Genomic DNA, 20,006 nt, shown 5'->3' on the forward strand with positions numbered 1-20,006 from the left:
TAATTTTTACCCTTTTCTTCTTTTTCTTCCTACAAACCAGAGGTAAATCTAAAAGCCTGTGTTATGGGGATCATCCCTGGAAAAGATCATCTGCTAGGCATGTACGACAAACTGAAATATGATTTTATTGGTTCTTGGTTATTTCATTTATTTTGTTGTAATATGAACTCAATTTGGTACCAGTGGACTTAGTTGTACTTTGAGGAAAGGGCCACAGAAGCCTTAATTATCAATTTTAGGGCTTCCTGCAGGATGACCATTATTAAAACTTCCTTTTATGAGCTACAGGTTTTGTTGCTGTGTCTGGGCACCTTGCTGGTGGAGCTTTAGCTTTACTGCTGACAGTGTGGGATGTAGGTGATGATATTAATTGCTGCAGCAGGGAACTCAATCCTCACCATGTAAATTGAGGCTCTGGCTCATTCTCTGGCTCTGCTCCTCCTCTAACCACATGGCAACTTCAAAATTCCACAGGCTCTCAAGCAAGAGCTAGGAGAAAAAAGACATCTTTGGACCCAGAAACTCCAGCTCTTGGAAAAATGCAAGGATTCGTTGGACAAGGATTTTATTCGAGTGGCAGGCAACCTGAGGAGAACCAAGACAGAACAGCTTCACCTAAGGAAAGAGCTCTCTGCTAGGTACCCCTTCAAAGCCATGTGTGTCTTTTTTTTTTTTTTGATGGGGATTGGGTTTTGCTTGGTTTTGGTTTTTTGTTTTGTGGGGTTTTTTTGGGTTTTTCACTGGTTGCTTAGCTGTTTAGTATTTTATTTTGGGGGGGTTTGTGGAGCAAAGTCTGCTGAATTCTCAAGAATTTTTCACACAGAGGAAGTGATCTTCTGTTTTGGAGAGTGGATCTGGTTTTAGCACAACGTCTACACTGTGTGGGAGTTAAGGTTTGTGTCTGAACTGATGTACAGTCTTGGAGGTGTCTTTGAAAACACCAGGGAGACCACAGACTGAGAAGTTAAAGCATGAGGGCACTGCCTATTGAGCAGGTGCAGCCATTAAAAAAAACTGGTGGGTTTGTGTGAAGCAGGAGAGCTGTAAAATATATCTGCAGGTATTTTTGCTTTGGGATACAGTTGCTAGGCTCAGGGAAGATGATGTCTTAATTCCCCAAGGGTGTAGCTTAAATGACTTGCCATTAAATATGATAATGTGACTTTATTGGCATAGGGCTCTTTCTATGAGTTGTGATCTTAGAAACAGGATCATAAAATGGCCTGGGCTGGAAAGGACCTTAAAGATCATCTAGTTCCAAGCCCCTGCCATGTGCAGGGACACCTTCCACTATCCCAGGTTGCTCAGAGCCCCGTTCCTGTATTTGGGATGTCCCTAGGGCCTGGCAGCCCCCAGAGCTGATGCAGAGCAGTTGTACCACACTGACTTTTGCTGACTTACCTTCCACTGAACCACCTCCCACATGCTCTCCCTCCGCTCGTAAAAGAGCTGATAAAATACTGATGGCTTGGTTTCTTAAAGCTGTCTCTGTGTCAAAATTGCTTGTGATGATAGCAACCAAAAAAAAAAAAAGTGAAAGTGAATTAGAGGGGAAATGGGCAAAGGTTTCTGCAGTGGGAAAGAAGGGTTTCGCTGAAAGCTGTCCTCTTCAGCACCGGTTCTGATGGTATGTGCTTGCAGTCAAGTGAAGTTCCCTCTAAAACACTAAGAAATCAAACCAGTGAAGCAGAAGTAGCTCCAGGGTACCTTTTTCTAGGATGACTGACTGTATCCAACCACTATTTCTCCCAAACCCTGAGAAAAACACATTCTTTTGTCCATTGCAAAAGCTTGCCCCACTGAGCTCTTGCTCCTTGTGAGTTCTCTGGTGATTCCTCTGTGGTACCCAGACACATCACAGAAAGCCTTCATCCCTTTCCTGCTGTAGAAAAACCATGTCTGATTCCCTGGTTCTGGATCCTGGGGAGCTGCAGTGTGTAACAGCTGACTTTTGGTGCGTGTCCCAGTAACCAGAGTGTCACCTCCTGGGCCAGCCTGCCCCAAGACGTCACTAACGGGCTGTGGTTTGTGCTCTCTCCCCTGCAGGCAACACGAGTTGGAAACTGTCAAACAGCTACAAGAAGAAACTGCTGGCCAGGCAGAAGCCCTGGGTTTAGAGCTGCAAAAAGCCACCAAGAAGCTGGAGGATGCCAGCAAGCGTGTAAGGGGCAGCCCAGTTCCTTCTGTGTGGGGCACCAGGAGATGCAAAGGGCCACGACCAGCGCACGGCTGCCCTTGGGGAAGGGAATCGCGTATTCGGAATGGTGTGCCTCCCTGCAAAAGTGGAACCAGCAGAGGAAGTAAAATTTGAGGGGGTGGTGACAACAGTTTGCTGATGAAAGAGGCAGCATTGCATATTTGTGGTGGCTTAAAAAAAAAAAAAAGAGAAAAGAGAAAAAAAAGCCCAAAAATAGCCTCCATACACAGTCCACCCCAGCGTAAAAATGCAGAAGTTCAGAGGGAGCTTTATCACTTCCTGAGAAAGAACAGATGCAGTTTAGTTTCATTTACATGAACTGTAGAGGCTCCTTGTGCTAGCCAGGCTGCTTTATTTTATTTTTTTTTAATTCCTTTCTTTTTTCCCTAAATATTGTTTTGTGCTTAGGCGGAGGATCAAGTTGAAGCATTTCACTCTGCCTGTGAGGAAGCAGCATCCTTGAAGAGCAAGTTGGAGGAAGCCATTTCTGAGCAGCAGAAGCTCAGGGATGTGAATACAGCTTTAGGAAGCACTTGCCAGTTCCTTCAGGAAAAGGTGGAAGACCAGAGAAGTGAGTAACTCTTGGCAATGTGCCAACATTCACTTTTTGCATGGGCAAGTACTTTAGGGTTTAGTTACATCAAGGGAGAGCAGGATCGATCTGTAGGTCATCCAGTAAAATGCTCTGTGGAGTCTTGCTTTTTGTTTTGGGGCTTTTTTCCTTTTTTTCTACTTTTCCTTCTCCTTGAAGAGATCTGCCACCATCTGAGTTGAGAAGCAGGTGGGATCCCAAGGGAGTGGGTGTTGGGATCCACCAAAGCTTCAGAAGCTCCCGATGAAACCCCTAGTCCTAGGAGGGAAGATCAGTAACTCCATGGGTGGCACAGGTACTCCTTTACCAAAGGTGTTGTTCCCCACCTTATCCCTAACAAAGCCATCCCTCTTTCTTAAGCTTCCTGAACCAAATAGATCTGATTCTTGTACACTCTGTGTCCTGCTTGTGTTTGCTCTGTGTTTTTGAATGACTGCGTGGTGTTAGGCTGCTCTGTTTAGTGGAAAGCAATCCTGTCACTGCCTCGTACACGTGCAACTTCTGCCAGAGCCATGGAAACTTCATATTGCCTCTTTCTTACTCACTTCCTGACATCAGCACCTCAGTAGCCTGGGCAATTAAAAAATGCAGTGGTCTGAGTCCAGAACACGCAGCTTTTTCTTTCCTAGCCCTGGAGTCTGATCACTTTCTTATAGAAAAGAGATTTGACTGATTGAAACCCTCTGAATGTTTTGGCCTCAGGCATGCACTTACCATATATGCCCAACATATATATGTGCATAGCAAACAACTCCATGTGAAACCACGGTTTGTCTTGCATGAAAAATTCCCTGGGACCCTTTGCTTTAGCTGTAAGGCACGACTTTGCACTGATGTGGAAGAAACAGCCCCAGACTCTGCTTGCCCCACTCTGATCAGTGTTTTGGTGGTGTTCATGTGTATGTGCTGAGGTTGCTTTCATGCTTCCCTCTGCTTCAGTTTGCTCTTAGCAAGAGGCATGACAGTGGAAATAGTTTGTCATTTTCCAGCTCTGAATAGATTAAGTTCTTCTGTAAAGTGAGCTTGAGTAGATTGAGAGAGAACCCCAGATATGTGAGACTGGTGCCACTGTGACTAAAAAAAACTCAACAAAAAAAATCAAACCCCAAAGAGACCCCCAAAAAAACCCCACAACCCTGAAAATGGCTAAGACCTTGGCTTTAAATGACTCCAGTTAATTTGCAGAAATCTCTTTCTGTAGATAAATAAACTGGGAGAAGTGTAGAAAAGTTGCAAAGTGTTATGAAGAACAGAGCTGACAAACAAGGCTAGCACTGAAGGAAAGAATAAAAATGCTTTATATTGGTTCCTGCAGAAAGCCAGACAGGTCTGGTGCCCCTTCTGACTGAAGGGCTGGGCTGTGGTCTCCTCCCCACCTACCCACTCCAATCCTCTACTTCCTCTCACCTGCATGGTAAGAGGGGAAAATGCTTCTAAATATAAAGCCCATGGGCTTTAAAATGCCTGTACAGGATGTCAGCTTGAAAGGCCAAATACTTCTCTTCCCCTAAGCCGTAAGTGAGGGATCTGTTTCCACAGGGAACTGTGGCATCCTAACACTAATGATGGAGGGAAGCATTGCCTGTGATTTGCAGGGGAAGAAGTCCAGTGTTTTCTCTTTCCTGTGAAAAACTGTTGCAGGCTTAACCAGACTAAGGCAAACTGCAATGAATTTTGATAACGAGTAGTTAGAGATGCTGTAACATCGTTATCAAGTTGTAAGGAACCCTGTTAGACTTGTAAATGTCTCTTCATAGTAACTGCTAATGCACTGAGATGGGAACTGCTGCAGAGGCGGCTCTGTGAATTGCTGTGCCAGGTATGATGCCCTTTGCTGGGAGCAGGAAAGATGGGCTTGCACAGGAGGGGCTCTGGTGGAAGGACAACCCAGCTGAGACCAGCTGCAAACAATTTGGCAGCACCTGGTATCTTCTTTTCTAACACGTACATAAGCTGCATGTACAAATCTGCACATTATTTTCCTTATTCAGCCTTCTGGGAAAAATGTTGTCAGGACTCTACAGGTGTGGTGTTGGTCTTCACTGTGAGCAATTCTTTGGTGACCGTATCAAAAGCGGCTGAGGGAAACCTTCCCTGATGCATTGGTGGGATTTTTGTCCCACAACCAGCCCTCACTTCTGCAGGCTGGCTTGAAAACAAATGTTTAAAATCCCATAATGTAAGATTTTTTTTCAGTACTCAGGAATAGACAATGAAAGAGTTATTAACTTTGTGGCCCTCTACGGAGAAATACGTTGGAAATTACATAACTCTGGAGTGCTTTGCTTTGAATAAAATTATTTGCTTCAACTTTGGGAGGGGGTGGAGGGGGAGACATTGTGGAAAGACTTTTTTCCCAACTGACTCTAGTAAGGAATGCTATAGCTTAGGATCTGAGAACTCTGGAGTCAACACAGAACAGCAAGGTATTTATAACAGCAAACAGAAGATCCCGAAATGTTCCCTAGGCTGTGACAGGGGCATCAGAGGAGCAGAGTCAAAACTGGGCCAGCTGCACGCGAATAAAACTTATATTTGTGAGTTAGGGTCTGCAGAATTAAAGGCTGAAAGTCACAAGGGGAAACAACTGCAGAGTTTTGCAGTTGCAGTTTTGCAACTGGTAGCTGCAAGTTGTTCCGTTTGAAAGATAAAGTTGCATTTTGCTCAGGCTTGGTGGCAGTGCTCCTTCTCATTTTTTCATCTTTGGTTTTTTTTTTTTTTTTTTCCTTCTCTTACCTGCCTGCCTTAAACTCTCTCTCTATTGCAACAGTGCTGTGCAGAGTTAGAATCTGACTACGCTCTGCTGTCCACATCAGCTGAACACATAAAAGGGAAGGTAAGTGTTCTTCCTGTGACCGCTGCTGAGCCTGTTAAAATGGGATGCTGGGTTAATTTGGGGTTTTTTTTCTTCATCACCTCAGGGAAATAAATAACTTTCCTCGTGAGAAACTTTGCCGAGTTAAACATTCACTAAAAATAAATTTGAGATCAATATCTGTGTGTATGTGCATGCAGGTGTTTACATGCATACAAAAGCATATTCCAAACCCTATTGCAATGCCAGGTTCCCATTGCCTCTGAAGCACAACACAGCTGTGTGGCAAATTGCTTTTTGAGAAGGGTCAGAGGCTGAAGATAGCAATTCTTCCAATTTCTTTTCCATTTTTCATTGTTTAAGCAATGCTAGGTCAAATACAGCTATGTACATGTTGCTTCAGAAGTTTTCCCAGATGCCTTCTTCAGATGACACCTCTTGGCTTGGCTGAAATAGTGTGTTTTGGATTTTTTTCTTTTTACCCCCTTCACAGGGTTTCAGTGGCTTCTTTGGTTCTCCCGTTGTGCTCATCTTTCCTGGTTTTGTAGTATTTATTTCCAGACCTAGCTTGAACCAACACTTTTGTTGCAAGTGTAAAGTTTAAGTATCCTATCTCTTCCTGTAGCTGTTCTGCCCATTACAGATACATCTTCTGTGGCTTTGTTGTCTAGAAACGCAGAATAACTTGTATTTGTGTAACTGTTGGTGTTACTTTATGCAGATGCCTGTGTGTGGGGGGAGTTGGTGGCATTAATGTATTCAGTGTGGTGGAACAGCAGCAGTTCTTTTTTTTTTTTTTTTTTCAATTAACAGCTCCATTGCTCCAAACAACCGTGGAGTGAAGGACCCACCTGGTACTCTGACTTTCCCTGGGCACTGCCCTCACGTGTTTCACACTGGCACAGCTCCCCTCTGCTAGGTAAGACTTGGTAGTGTTGGACATTTCTGTCTTTCAGCTGAAATATAGAAAGAGTCGACAGAACAGTCTAAATAGTGCTGAATGTGCTGGTAGAGTGTGGAAAATCTGTTGTGGGCTTTAACCTATTTCTGCGTGTAATCCAGGAATCTGAACCATGATTACAGTGCTTGCAGTGAAAGGCCTGAAAAGGTGGCTGTCTGTCAACCTGACAGACAGTTCCCAAAACCTTAAGACTATTGGTATAAATCATACATCCAAGTATATTCCTGACAGGATGCTTGTCAGTCTGGATCTAGAGGGCATGGGTTATGTTCTTCCCATTCCCTCTGACTGGCACACCTTGAGGTGTCCTGCTCCTTGGCTGCTGAACTGAGGGCAGTCCTGGTTTAACAACCTGAACAGTAAGAGAGCTACTGAGAATAAAATCATAGACAGAATGGTTTGGGTTGGAAGGGACCTTAAAGATCAGCTAATTCCATCCCCCTGCCATGGGCAGGGACACCTTCCACTATCCCAGGTTGCTCAGAGTCCCATCCAGCCTGGCCTTGGACACTGCCAGGGATCCAGGGGCAGCCACAGCTTCTCTGGGCAACCTGTGCCAGTGTCCATTCAGCCTTCTCTTCTCCAGGCTGAACTGCCCCACCTTTCACAGCAGATTGTATTTGCTACTGTCTCCTGCATTCCTGAGTTGTTTGAACTTCCCTGCAGTTCTCAAGCCTTGCAAGGATTGAAAGCAGCCACTGACAGCTGTGCACTGCAGGGCTGCAGGGTGCTGCACTTGGGGTTTCACACACAAGCATTTCTCCCAGCAGTGAGCTGGTACCACACAAAGGCTCTTCTCACACAGACTATAAATGTTCAAGTGTAATTCCAGGCCATAGTGATGGGAATGGAAGTAGATGTTGTTTTGCTGTATGTACTCCTTATCAGAGCAGTCTGCTACTCTGAAAGTGCTGTTTCAGTTTGTCAAACTCTCCATCTACAAAACAAGTGGAAGCCACACAACCAAACCCCTTCTTAGCAAGATGGAAGTTGCCTTATTATAAATCTTTGCTTGGTTGGTCTGCTTGATTATTTTAGAGTTAAAATTTTTGCTGAAAAATTGACTTGTAACTAAATCAAACTTTGCCAAGGACTACTTCTCTTCACGCTTGTCCTTCTTAACAGATGCTCTGACCTTGGAGATCTCCTGCCCAAATAACCCTCCTGGGCACAGCTGGGACCAGCCTTGCAGGCAGAGCTCTGGCAGCTGCATCTTGGACAGGTGTGATGCAGGACAAGTGTCCACCTCAGATGTGACATCAGGAGAATGCAGGTAAGGTGGCAGAATAACCTCTTTGGGGTGAAGGGGGGAAGAGTCCACAAGGTCTAGCAGATTCCATGTGCTGAGTTCAGCTGCAGGAGCCTCCCTTAGAGGGAATACTGGACACCTGGTGATCAGCTCATGGTAAACCAGGGCAACACTTTGCTTCTATTCACAAATACCAAAACTCTTTAATGGAGCTGCTGTAACTAGCCAAATATAGTGATGGTGTTTCTATTTCATGCTGGAGAACTGAGATGTGATTTAGGTATTCTTGTCTATTTTTCATGTTTAACTCACAATTGACATTCCCATTAGATGCCAAAATCCTATTGGCTTTGAGGAGTCACTTTTTTTTTTTTCAGCACTTAGAGCAGGAATTCTGAGGTCTTTGCCTATCAAGCTGCCTCCTTAGATCTTTAAAATAGAGACTGAACTGCCTGAGATTATGAAAGCTGTAGTGAATTGCAGTGAATATTTTAAAAGATAAGGATGTTCCTGAAGGTGCAGAAGCAGGCAGTCTGCAGCAAGAGACTACTCAGCAGCTCTCAAAGCTTTTGACACTGGTTTTCTGTAGAATTGTGCAGTGTGGAGGAGGTTGGGAAAAGGACTGGTGGTGGTTCTTGCTGCTCGGGGGAGGAGGGATTGATGTTGGTGATGAATTTGTCTTTCCCTGAGAGACCAGCTGACTGACTACACAGAGAGTGGTGACTTCAGTTGTTATGTGCTTAAGGAAAATGGGCACTCTGTCTCTCTGTTGTTTGGGCAATATGCAAATAAAGCCTGTGTTGCCAGGTGGAAAATATGCTCTGCTGATGACTACACTGATGCAGACCTTCCTGTTTCCATTACAATGATGGACTCTTCACTTGCTGAGGTGAGTGCTGGCTCTGATGCCCGAGATGTGGTTTTGAACAGGCTCAAGCAGTTCATGCCTTGCTCAGACCCAGGTCCAGATGGCTCAGCTATAAATCAGCACTGCTCCACAGTAGATAGAGCTGGCATCAGTCAGCAGGGTGCTGTGGGGGGGTGTTCCCTTCTGTTTAGGCATGTTTCTGCAATACCTTGGTTATAAATCTAAATGTCTCAATGTTCACGTGCAACTGGGTCATGCTTTTAGCTGTGGAGTGTTTTAAATGTGGTTTCAAGGCTGGAGACAGTGCTGGTTCTGCAGTGACAGTTGGTTCTGCCAGGGAAGAACTGAGTGTTTTCGCTCTTTTTCTCCACCTGCAAGAAGCCACAGAATGCTTTAGCTGGGAGTACTGCCTTTCTTTACACTTTCTCCCACGGGCACCATGTAACAGCTGAAAAATGCCATCTTTGCTGTATGGGAGCTTTCCTTCAGCTGATGTACTCAGCTATGCCTTCACTGCTGCCCTGAATCCTGCATCTACTGCTTGAGCTTCAGTTTTCTTGTGGCAACAGCAAGAGAAACTGCAGCTCAGCACACCTAAGCTGTGCCTCAATCCTCACTATTGAAATCTACACCTCAGCTCCACCACACAGGGCTTCTAATGGGCTTTACAAACTCCAGTATTAGTGGGGATGGTGGAAGAATATTGGTCAGTGGTTTCTGTGAACCTGGAAATAACCTTTGGGACTAAAGAGCAGCCAACCTCAGGGTGATCCTGGCTGGTGTGTGGTACCTGTGAGTGCAGCAGTGGTCTGGTTGTAGTGGTAAATCAAAGCAGAAAATGCAGTGAGGGTAGAAAGTAAGAGTGCTGGGGACTCTCTGTGGTTTCAGCACACTGGGGTAGAGCAGGTGAAGAACTCCCAGCTTGTGCTGCTACTACTGATCAAAGAGGATCATCTCAAGGGTTCTTACTTTACCGGGTCCTTCTGGAAAGTCACGTCTGTGCAAAGGTGTGTGAAACACCTGTGCTTTGTTGCTCTGGAGCTTTCTATAATTCTAGCTGGGCTCAGAAAAGTAATTTTCTATTCTTATCATTTTTTAGTATAAGCTTTGCACATGAATGTTCTGAAGGGGGAAAATGAAAATGTTAGTTTGCCCCGGAGAAAAGACAAAGGGACTGTGTCCGGTATTTGTTCTAAACACTGGCATGCAGGAGAATTCGTATATCCTTGCTCAGTAGAAAAAGTCCGTCTAGTTTTCTTTGGAGCTTTATTTCACTGCAGTTGCAGATGTAGTTGAGCAGATCAGCATGTAAGTAACTCAAATTATTTGTGTCAAATCATTGTCACCATAGAAGTTTAGGGGCTACTTAATAAAGGAGAACTTGCAAGACCCAAGTGAAGCTTGGGGGTTTTGTTCTTGTTTTGACTTATAAATGTGGAAGCCATACCCCAGTCTGAGAGCCAGATGAGAGGTCTTCCAAATGCTAGTAATTGTTTCGGATGAGTTGTACCAGACCGTGGCCAGAATTCGTGTGCTGTGATAGAGAACCCTTGGATTATTATGCTGCTCAGAGGGATGCAAGTGGGGGAAGTGATCGGGGATGGACCACAGGATCTTCTTTGGCCATTCTTCCTCATAAAAGGACTGTGCTATTCTCTAAAATCCTGGGCAAACAGATTTTACTGTGAGGGTGCTGAGGCCCTGGCACAGGTTGCCCAGAGAAGCTGTGGCTGCCCCATCCCTGGCAGTGTCCAAGGCCAGGTTGGATGGGACTTGGAGCAACCTGGGATAGTGGAAGGTGTCCCTGCCCCTGGCAGGGGGTTGGCACTTTGATCTTTAAGGTCCCTTCCAACCCAAACCATTGTATAATTCTATTTTATTAAGAAATCTAGAATGTGGTGTTTCTCTTTTATTGGGTTGGGGATTTTTTTCCCTTTAAGTGGAATCCATGGGAGTGTACAATCCTGGTACTCAGCTTGGGGTTTTAAAAACTGAATTCAGGGTTTGCCTTCATTGCAGACAGAAACCACTGACCATGTGCCCACCTGGGCAGGGACAGATCATGTAGCAAAATATATAATTTCAGTGAGTTCTAGATGATGCAAGGGCTTCTCTGTTTACTTGAGTGCTGTGTGTTAGTTTTAAAAGCCCTTTAGATTTCTTTTCTTTCCAGCATGGTGTTATTCTCCCTCCCCAATACTCCTGCAGACCCAATGGCCTAACAAGGCAAATGCAGTGCTGCACTTCCTCAATCTTATGAGAGAATTCAAATAATAATAATAAAAATAGCCTGAATTTGCATTAGAGGAAACACCCACCTGACTGGGGCAGGGCTATGCAGGAGCAGCCCAGCTCTGATGGGGCAGGGAGGAGGGAAAAGGCACTTACTGATGCTGGGAGAAGTTAGTCACTCTTAAGAATGACCAGGGCCCTTGGACAGCTCCTGCTCTCATTTGCTGGGTTTCCTGTGTCCTCTGAGGGCATTTGAGGGGGGAAGAAAGATACCAGAATGCAGGCAATCACTTGCTGATGTGGTTTTTCTGTTGTTTCTCCACATGTACTTCAACAGCGCTCTTGGGTGCTTGATGTGTAGTGAGCTGTCCGGCCTTGTTCCTCCTCTTCTTGGAGAGACGATTGGGTTTGGGGTGGTTTTGTTTTCTATTCAGCACTTCTCTTCAACAGTGGGTGTAATTCAGCAAAAGTCATTACCAGCTTAACCCTTTAAACCTCAGTTCCCCCCTGTATTTTTACCCATAAAGAGAGACCAACCTAACAACTGAATGAGTGAGCTGCAGCTTTCCAGGATGAAATGAGGAAGAGGGATAGTGCACATATAGCACTTCCCTTGACATTAAAAGCCTCAAGAGGATATTGGTTTTGTCTGTGATGTGATAAGACTTGGGTCCAAAACCGCACTGTGGTAGCTCAAGAAACATGAGCAAAACTGCCAGCTTCTAATTGCTTTGCTCCTCTGCTGTTTGCACACCATGGAGGCCTGAGGCCTCTGAAGAGGCTGGGTAATTGTTATATGTAATATTTTAAAACTGGATCCCTTGAAAGGCAGTCACTAAGACGTACAACGCAGCACACAAGTTTTCTGTGTTCTGAACCATCTGCTTGCTCATTGATGTGACTATTAACACTTTTATTTACCTAATGAGTCTGATCCCTACATCCAAGTGGAGCTCTGTGCACCTCACTTGTAGGGTTTGAGGTCCAGACTTTGCAAGTGGATCTCTCCTAACGCACAGAGTTAAGATGGAACAGTGGTGCTGCAGTAACTCGTTTGTTGGTCATTGAAAATGTCTGTTAGGAGCAAACCATGGAGTCAGGAACCAAACACATCTCTGAGTATGTCATTCCTGAGATGGTTTCAGACTAGTGGGTGAATCTCTGCACTTACCAGCTAGTTCTTCACTGCTGGAATAGTTTTTGACATACAAGTTTTATACTGGCGCTTATCACTCTGATACTAACTCTTCTTTCTCTCTCTGTGAAGATTGACTGTGGGGAGTCAACACTACCAGCCACTCTGATCCCATCCAGGTCAGGTCTTGCGCAAGATTAAAAAGCCTTTATCAAGATCTGTATCACGTGGATGAGTATCTGAAAGGGTTTTGTTTTGGCAGTGATCACTTAACGTCAGCCCGAGAAGCTCTTGCATCCTCAGTGGAAAGCACAGCGCCGGCACCGAGTGAGTCCTTAACTTGGGGCACTGAAAGTCCTGGATGTGCCCAAGTCTGTGTGTTTACTGAGCGATAAAAACCGTGTTTTCTGCTGTCTGATGTTGCAGGCTGCTTTGTTATGGAGGAAAGATCACCCAAGGGTTTACATGAGAGAGGGGAAGATGTGCCAACTTCTGCAGCAACGGAGACAAACAGCAATAAGGACCCAGCTGCTCCTGTGTCAGGTACAGTGGCTGCTGCACTGCCTGGCACTCACCCACTGAGGAAATGGTTTGCTTCCAGCACATCTTTGAAGTGAGGAAGCTGAGTAAGAGCAACAACTTGAGAATTTCTATTTTTGAAAGTATTTTCACTTACCAGTGCTCTCAAGCCTCCCTGAAGCTGAGTAGGAATAAAGTTTTTTACCCACCTTACAGACAGCACTGCAGACAGGGAGCATGAAAGAACTTGGTGAGATCTTGGGGCTTGCTCAGCTGGCAAAACCCTGAGTGGGTACAAAATCCTAGACAATTCTGACAAGAGAAAAAAAAAATGTTTTTATGCGTTTAAAAAGTTATTTAGTTCAGCAGTGCCACTAAACACTTTCCTCTCTTTTAAGGCTGTTGCACAAGAAGCTGGGATGGTTCAAGAGGAGAGATGAGGGGAGAGGCATTTGTGTATGGTTCTGTCTTTTGCGAGAGCCATTAACACCCACCAGATTCTTACCAGATCTGATGGTTTTCTTCCACTGAAAAACCATAAAACCAAGCCAAAACTGGAGTGTGTGTACACACTGTATTTAAGCTGGTTTTGTAAAGCTGATCTGAATAAGCAGCACAGAATAGCTGTGCATGCTTGTTTGTAATTTTTTTTAATCTTTACCTCAATATAAGACTATAGTTTCTTGTTTGGTTTTGTTTCTTTCCTCAGTACTATCTTCCTGAAATCTAATTATGTCCCTTCATTTAAAAGCATTTTCTTTCTACTGATTTCCCTCTACTGTTAATTTTCATATGTGGTCCAGGTGCATTTGGCAAAGAGAAAACAGATATGCAGAACAGATCAAAAAGAGCCCCAAGAGCTTTACAGTCTGAGAATCCAGTTGCTTGTTGCACATATCTGAAAAGAAAGTGTTTCTAGTATTAGAGCTGATAAATCTCCCCTTGCAGGCTTCAAACCTGAAGCTGGAGTTTTGGTTGGCTTTTGTTTTCTTTTTTGTTTTTCCCTGTGCCATTTCTTTGTCTCACACCTGTGTGTGACTGCATAAACAGACGAGAAAACAAAATACTCCAGATCTTCTTAAAGGTATAAATATTAATTATAAGCTGCCTCTTTAAACAGAAAACATAACAACAACAAAAAAACCTCCATGCTGGTAGCAAGATAATAAAATTTATTCATCCGAGGGAATATTACTGCAACTCTTGCAACTTCAGCTACAGGAAGTACATGATATTCTCAGCTGTAGACATATAACACTTCTTACTGGGATTTTTTCCAATCATAGTTATCACACTTCTTCCTATGTGTATTTGTAGCGTTCTTTGCTGCTGCCTCTCTTTCTTGGTGGTCTTTCCTGGCATTTGGTGCAGTTTTTCAGCCCTGTTGGCCCATGGCTAAAACAATGCGTGTTGGAAGATTGGTGTGTCTTTTTAATTGTTACATTTGTGTTTGGGAATGTTTCTCCACAGGACCAAGTCAGATCAAGAAGGAATCCTGCCTGGTGATGGAAGAACACAAGCCCATGTTTCAAAATATTTTGAAGCAAGACCTGGTAAGAGTCCTGGTGACAGTGAAAAGCCAAACTGGGTTGGCTGAGCATTGACAAAGGAGGGGACAGGCCCTTCCAGGGATGGTGTGGCTGCTTTCTTGCTGTAACTGCTCTGATGTGCCTTTAGGAGGTGGACCAGGGAAAGAAAAATAATAAAGAGCGGAGTGAGGAAGCACCAGCTGTGGTTCCCAGCAGGAAAGGTAAGAAGGTTTTGCTGAACAAATTAACATTACTGGAGTAATGAGCCTTGGTCAGCTGAGTTCAGAGCTATGTAGGAAGATGCAGAGAGCTGCCTGTCCCACACCAAACATGACCGGGGCTTTTTTCTTTTAAGGCTTCGTAGCTGCAATTGGAGGTGAAAATGAAGAGCAGGACAGTGGTGTCATGAAAATCTGCTCCTCTGATTTCTGCAGACACTCATCTAACCAGCTCTATGTTCCTCTAGACAGGAGGAAAATTCTTAGCTGCAGAGGAGTTTGAGATATTTGAAACAGTTCTGGCACTCCTGCTCTCCCCAGAGATTTGTAAAAGAAGCATCTCTGTGTGCTATAGATGATATAGAAAGGCAGGATTTTGTTTCTCCTTAGACATCTCCACTTTTCAAATCACCTCCTCTTTTCCCTTTGGAGCTCACTAAAAGCTAACGAAGGTAGTAAGTCCTACCTACATAACATCCTGAAGCCAAAACCTGCAATTAACCATTTCTGTGCTAGTAAGATGCCAGCTGAAGTCCCCTGAACAACTGACTTTTTGGGTTTTGTACAAGTGGCAGTGCTGTGGTGTCTCGCAATGAGCAGAACCTGAGGCACATGAGTTGTTTTCAGTGGCAAGAGCTCAACGCTGGAAATCTTGAACAGGGGCTTCTGTGGAAGCTTAAAAGACTCTCACAGATTGGTTTGGAGAGGCTGTTTTTTCACGTTGGTCTGAAAACCTTTTTTTTGGTCTCTTCTCAGGGAGTTCACCCACTGCAGGTGGCATTAAAGGAGATAAAACCAAGCAAAATGAGCCGTAAGTGTTTTGACTTTCAGCGATCACCTGCAGGTATGAATTTAAAGCCACAGTCTGCTCCATGGTTCTTTTTCTTCTCCTACAGTGACTCCCCAAATGAGAAGGAAGTGGAGGTAAGCTGCTTGTACCCTGAAGTGTCTCGGACAACAGATCTTGTAGCTAAACCCTGATTAATATCTCCTCCTGTGTAAAAGAATGTTCCAGATTAAACTGGATGTATTTCTGTAGGTTAACTTGTGAAATCTTTCTTTCCAAGCCTAATGAAAATTTTTGCAAGAGATGGGATGGAGAAAGGTGGAAATCTGTAAAACTGAACAAAGACTTGTCACTACTGTGACATTTGTTTGCAAGCTTCAAGGAGCATAGCTGTGACCTCCTCCCAGGCAGAATGTGCTGATTTAAGACAGTTTTGTCAAAAGGCACAGATGGCACAGTGTGCTGCCAGGATGTCACCTCTTCTGGCTGCAGAACATTCCCCCCATCACTACAGATGGGAAGACCTTCTTTGAGGAAGTGGGTCATGTTCACTTACTCTTCTGCATCTCCCCTAAACTTTGTTCCTAGGGTATAGTCCCAAATGTCATGTCAGTGTCCAAATCTACTTAAACTTCTGCATCATTTGGATTACCCAGAAATCTTTTCCTCTCCCACAACAGGCTGAATTTCTGAGGCTGTCTTTAGGTTTTAAGTGTGACTTGTTTACCTTGGACAAGAGAGTGAAGCTCGAAGAGAGGTCTCGAGACTTGGCTGAAGAAAATTTGAAAAAGGAGATCACAAATGCTGTGAAGATGTTAGAGGTCAGTATTGGTCAGGGCTGGTAGGGTGGATGGGATAAGTAGATGTGAGTGTCTCTCTTGAAACAGCTCTTTAAAGGGGGTGTGTGTGCATGGGATACATGACCAGCAAATCTGAATGAAGTTCGGGAGCAATGCAGTTGAAATATGAGAGATTGAGGGATAACCTTGATCCAAGTACATTCCCTGCTCAGGCAGCAGGGAATTTTTCTCTTGCACAAACATTTGACCCCTGCTTCAGCTGATTTAATGCTCCAGACTCTGCCCACTGGAGCTCTCTATCCCAGTTACACTGATTGAGGATGTTGATGTGGGCCTGAACACAACTCCTCAGTGCCATCAGCTCAACCCTTCATTCTCTGTTAGTAACTCACACCAGTTTTCTTACCACTGTGTGCTCTTAGGCATTAGCTCCTTTGTGTGAAGAAGATAACCAAGCACAGGAGATCATTAAGAAGCTGCAGAAAAGCCTGCAGTTCCTTAGCCAATATGCAGCCCGAGTCGCCAGCAGAGCAGAAATGTTGGGAGCTATTAATCAGGTAACACTTTCCATCTAAAAGTACTTTGTACAAAACTAAAATCTTCCAGATGTAAAGGGATAGCCACATCTTGCTTTCTGGGCTTCTGGTTCCAGGATTGGATTTGGGAATCTGATGTAGGTTGTGTACTCTTCTCACTCTGTGTTATTATAAGGAATCCCAGGCACTGAGAGCAGCTATGCTGCACTAGAATTGTGCAAAAACCCACAGTAGAAATAAGGTTCTGGTTGAAAAAAAACAAAAGATTTGGCAAGTGGGATGTACAAAATAGCAAGCAGTGGGTAACAATTGCCTTGATGCTGCAAAGGTTGTTCTGTGCCTTATGGAAAGGGCAGTAATCAGCTAAATCTATGGAAAATTACAAAGCCCTGCTCAAATGTTAGGTGTAGTTGTGTATAATATCCCAGAGCAGCATGAAAATGTGACTTGGCAATACCGGCAAATGCATGGTGGCAGCTGAGACTGTAGATCAGAGGAGATGAGGATGATGATGAGTTGTAAGGGCTTGGAAAACTGAAGACTAATTTATTTATTTTACAACAAGAGTGATCCCTGGAGAAAAGAAACCTGTGTGTGTATTGGGTTGTGGGTTGTAGTGAAGCTTTGAAAGGGAGGACAGAAGTGAGAGGCTCTTGTACCATGGTGATACCAGAGGAGAGCAGATGCTTGAGGGGGAAATCTCCAAACATGAGGCAGTTCCTGAGAGCTGCTCCTTTCCCTGCTCCCTCAGGAGAGCCGGGTGAGCAAGGCCGTGGAGGTGATGATCCAGCACGTGGAGAACCTGAAGCGCATGTACGCCAAAGAACACGCGGAGCTCGAGGAGCTCAAGCAGGTCCTGCTCCAGAACGAGAGGTCCTTCAGCTCCCTTGGAGACAGAGGTAATCAGGAAAAGCCTCTTTTTCTCCTTGCTAGCACCTGCCAGCCAGCCCCTTACAGCTACAGAATAATTATATAATCCCTTCACATCTTAATCCCACACCTTGGGATTATATGGTTGTTTCATCCCCTCTTCTAAAAATGGGGGGAAATTTTAATTTATTAACAGTATTAAAAGCAGCTCTCTGAAATTGAACTTGTACCTAAACTGTCAGGGATCTGAGGGGGGGGGGGGGGGGGGGGAACCATAGCAAGTACACAGGAATGTTCTGGCTCTCAGAAAAGTGCATGGCATGTGTTGGTGATAATCTTATTCCTTGTGAGCAGTAAATTTGGGTTCTTGTTTGCGCTGGAGTATTCACAGTAGCTATTTCTAGGTAGCTGAGCTTTGGCTGCTCTCTACAGATGCACCCTGCCCTTTTCAAAATGGGAATTACAAACCCCTCAAGTGCAGGGAGTGTCTGTTTCCCCCTCTAAGCAGCCAGGTTTGCAGACAATGCTGTGCACTTGTGGTTTTGCCAGAGAAGTATTAAATTCTTCTGAAAAATAGGAGGTCGTGTCCTGTAAAAACCAAAAAGGAAGTCTTGCACACCAGTAAAATCCTTGCAGGAGCCTTTTGAATCACAGTCCTGACTGTGAAAGTCTTGTAACAGGACATTGCCTCAATAATAGAATACATTTGATGATAGTGACAGAAGTAGATGCTTGCAGAGGATGGGTAATGTGTGAATGCTATGAATGTCAGGAAGCTTTTCACTGAGGTCTCATTTCTGCTTTCTGAAAGTGCTCTTTGCTTAAACACTGCAGAAAGTCAGACCTTAAGCTGCAAATTAAACTCAGTGCACTCCTGTAAGCAGCAAACTCCTCCTGTAATGCTCTGATGTTTTATATCTTTGCAGATGAATCTACGAATAAAAAACTACCAAGTCCTTTTAACTTTAAGGTAATGGCCCTTATATGAAATTTCAAAATTTTTTAAAGTGTGTGTGTGTTTTTCTTTGCTTTGTCATGTGCTGGTGCTCTGCTGCATGCTTGATGTGGTGCTTTTCTGTCACAAATATGGGCTGATGTAATCAAACATGAAGGTTTACTTTTCAGTCACCCCACTAACTTTCTAAGTGGTCCCCCTTAGAAGATGAAGCTGAAATGGTCGAGCTCTCACTCACTGGTTAAGAAAAACTGTTCATGTGGGATTCTCTTGGGGTTAAAGGAGGGCTTAGCACAGAAATATGAGAAAAATAGATGGGAGTAGTTCAAACTGAGTGTAGGAATTCCTGTGAGCAAGATTAGGGGAATTTAGAGACATTCAATTTTGGTATTTTGCTGGAAGCTGTGTGCAGCCAGCTTCACTCAGGTGGGCAGAAAGCACTTGGTGTGGAAAGATGCTGCTTTCAAAATATTATTTCATCTGCACTTGAGATTGGATTCTTTGTGTGTCATCTCAAGCTAAGCATCAACATCTCTTTTTTTAACATAGCTTGTGTAAAACAGATGGTACTTTGTGTGGTCAGTGGGTAACCCAGTTGTGCCCTGCTAAGAGCCAGTAATGCCTCTTATTTGTATAGCCCTCGTCAGCCCTGCGGAGAGTTAGCATTGCAACAGTGCCCAGGAGTGCTGGGAATGCAGGGATTGGGGTGCCACTGGTAAGTAGGGGCTGCTGGAGGGATGCTGAGGTGCTTCACCTCCCCAAAACTAGCTGGGATGAAGTATCAGAATGGCAGTGCAGTAAATGTGGCAAATTTCTCCTCCAGGCCCAGTTCCACGAGCCTGATGGAGACGAACGGACTGACAGATTCAGCAGGAGATCAAGCAGTTGGTAAAGTCACCTGGGCTTGTCTTTGAACAGGGGGAAATATTTTTCAACTCTAACTGTGCCTGTATTAAGCAGTTGATGGAGCATCTTGAGGTATAATGATGTTTAGGCTACACCTTTCACATTAGTTTTATGTGCTATAATAGGTAAATGAGGCTCATGAGCTCTCCTATTTTATTTATTGAGCATTGAGAGCTTTAAAAAAAAAAATCCCCTCAACTTTCTTGCTTTAGAACTAGAATGTGAAATCTAAGTATGTGCCATTGATGAATCTGTAGTTTTGTTTGGTTTTTTTTTTTTTTAATACTCCTAATTTCAAGCAATTAAATTTGAAAGTTATTTGTCTGAGCTCAACCAAATGAGTAGGCTGCTGCTAAATTTCTCATTTCCTGCTCTCTATCTGCTGGGGAAATTTAAACAAACTATTTTAACATATGGCAGGGGCAGACTAGGGGTGAAGCAGAATGAGAAGCGTCCTTCGCTGCAGAGGTTCCTCAGCACCTATTCCTGGGCAGAGTATGAAGAGGAGCATTTTGAAACCAAGTAAGTTCAGCAGCAGCCTCCTCCCAGATGTGCTGCTTTGTTTTTTAAGGAGCTTTTAATTCACCACCTGGTCAGGGCTCTAAAGCCAAGCTGTTGTGAATTTGGCAAAGCTTTGGAACTGTTGATTGTTGTTCACAGAAATGAGCAGTCAGAATTGCCTGCTGAAGTACAGGAACAACCAACCAGGAAGGAAAGTGTCTCTGAAAAAGGAAAATACCCATCCAAATGGACCTTGGAGTCAGTGTAAGTGTTTTTCACAAGTTAAAGCCGTGTTTGGTAGGTGCATGGGGGAAGAGGGTTCAAACTAAAGGCCAG

The 20,006-nt window shown here is 44.2% G+C and overlaps 1 protein-coding gene across 1 annotated transcript in view; it reads left to right on the forward strand.

Annotated features, from left to right (window-relative positions):
• The window catches only part of LRMP (lymphoid restricted membrane protein), a 35,435-nt gene that overhangs the window by 14,424 nt on the left and 1,005 nt on the right, over positions 1-20,006 (forward strand). The window contains exons 15-38 of the mRNA XM_032105720.1: positions 451-638; positions 2,047-2,161; positions 2,606-2,768; positions 2,826-2,860; positions 3,052-3,084; positions 5,560-5,625; positions 6,418-6,523; positions 7,691-7,838; positions 8,622-8,703; positions 12,182-12,228; positions 12,312-12,376; positions 12,476-12,592; positions 14,039-14,121; positions 14,246-14,318; positions 15,072-15,126; positions 15,212-15,239; positions 15,783-15,923; positions 16,325-16,459; positions 17,190-17,337; positions 18,235-18,278; positions 18,901-18,978; positions 19,087-19,151; positions 19,590-19,691; positions 19,830-19,934. Coding sequence (XP_031961611.1) covers positions 451-638; positions 2,047-2,161; positions 2,606-2,768; positions 2,826-2,860; positions 3,052-3,084; positions 5,560-5,625; positions 6,418-6,523; positions 7,691-7,838; positions 8,622-8,703; positions 12,182-12,228; positions 12,312-12,376; positions 12,476-12,592; positions 14,039-14,121; positions 14,246-14,318; positions 15,072-15,126; positions 15,212-15,239; positions 15,783-15,923; positions 16,325-16,459; positions 17,190-17,337; positions 18,235-18,278; positions 18,901-18,978; positions 19,087-19,151; positions 19,590-19,691; positions 19,830-19,934 — 2,222 coding nt within the window. The remainder of the gene's footprint in view (positions 1-450; positions 639-2,046; positions 2,162-2,605; positions 2,769-2,825; positions 2,861-3,051; positions 3,085-5,559; positions 5,626-6,417; positions 6,524-7,690; positions 7,839-8,621; positions 8,704-12,181; positions 12,229-12,311; positions 12,377-12,475; positions 12,593-14,038; positions 14,122-14,245; positions 14,319-15,071; positions 15,127-15,211; positions 15,240-15,782; positions 15,924-16,324; positions 16,460-17,189; positions 17,338-18,234; positions 18,279-18,900; positions 18,979-19,086; positions 19,152-19,589; positions 19,692-19,829; positions 19,935-20,006) is intronic.

This window comes from Corvus moneduloides, chromosome 4, assembly GCF_009650955.1.
Source record: "Corvus moneduloides isolate bCorMon1 chromosome 4, bCorMon1.pri, whole genome shotgun sequence".
In the NCBI taxonomy this organism is placed as follows: Eukaryota; Metazoa; Chordata; class Aves; order Passeriformes; family Corvidae; genus Corvus; species Corvus moneduloides.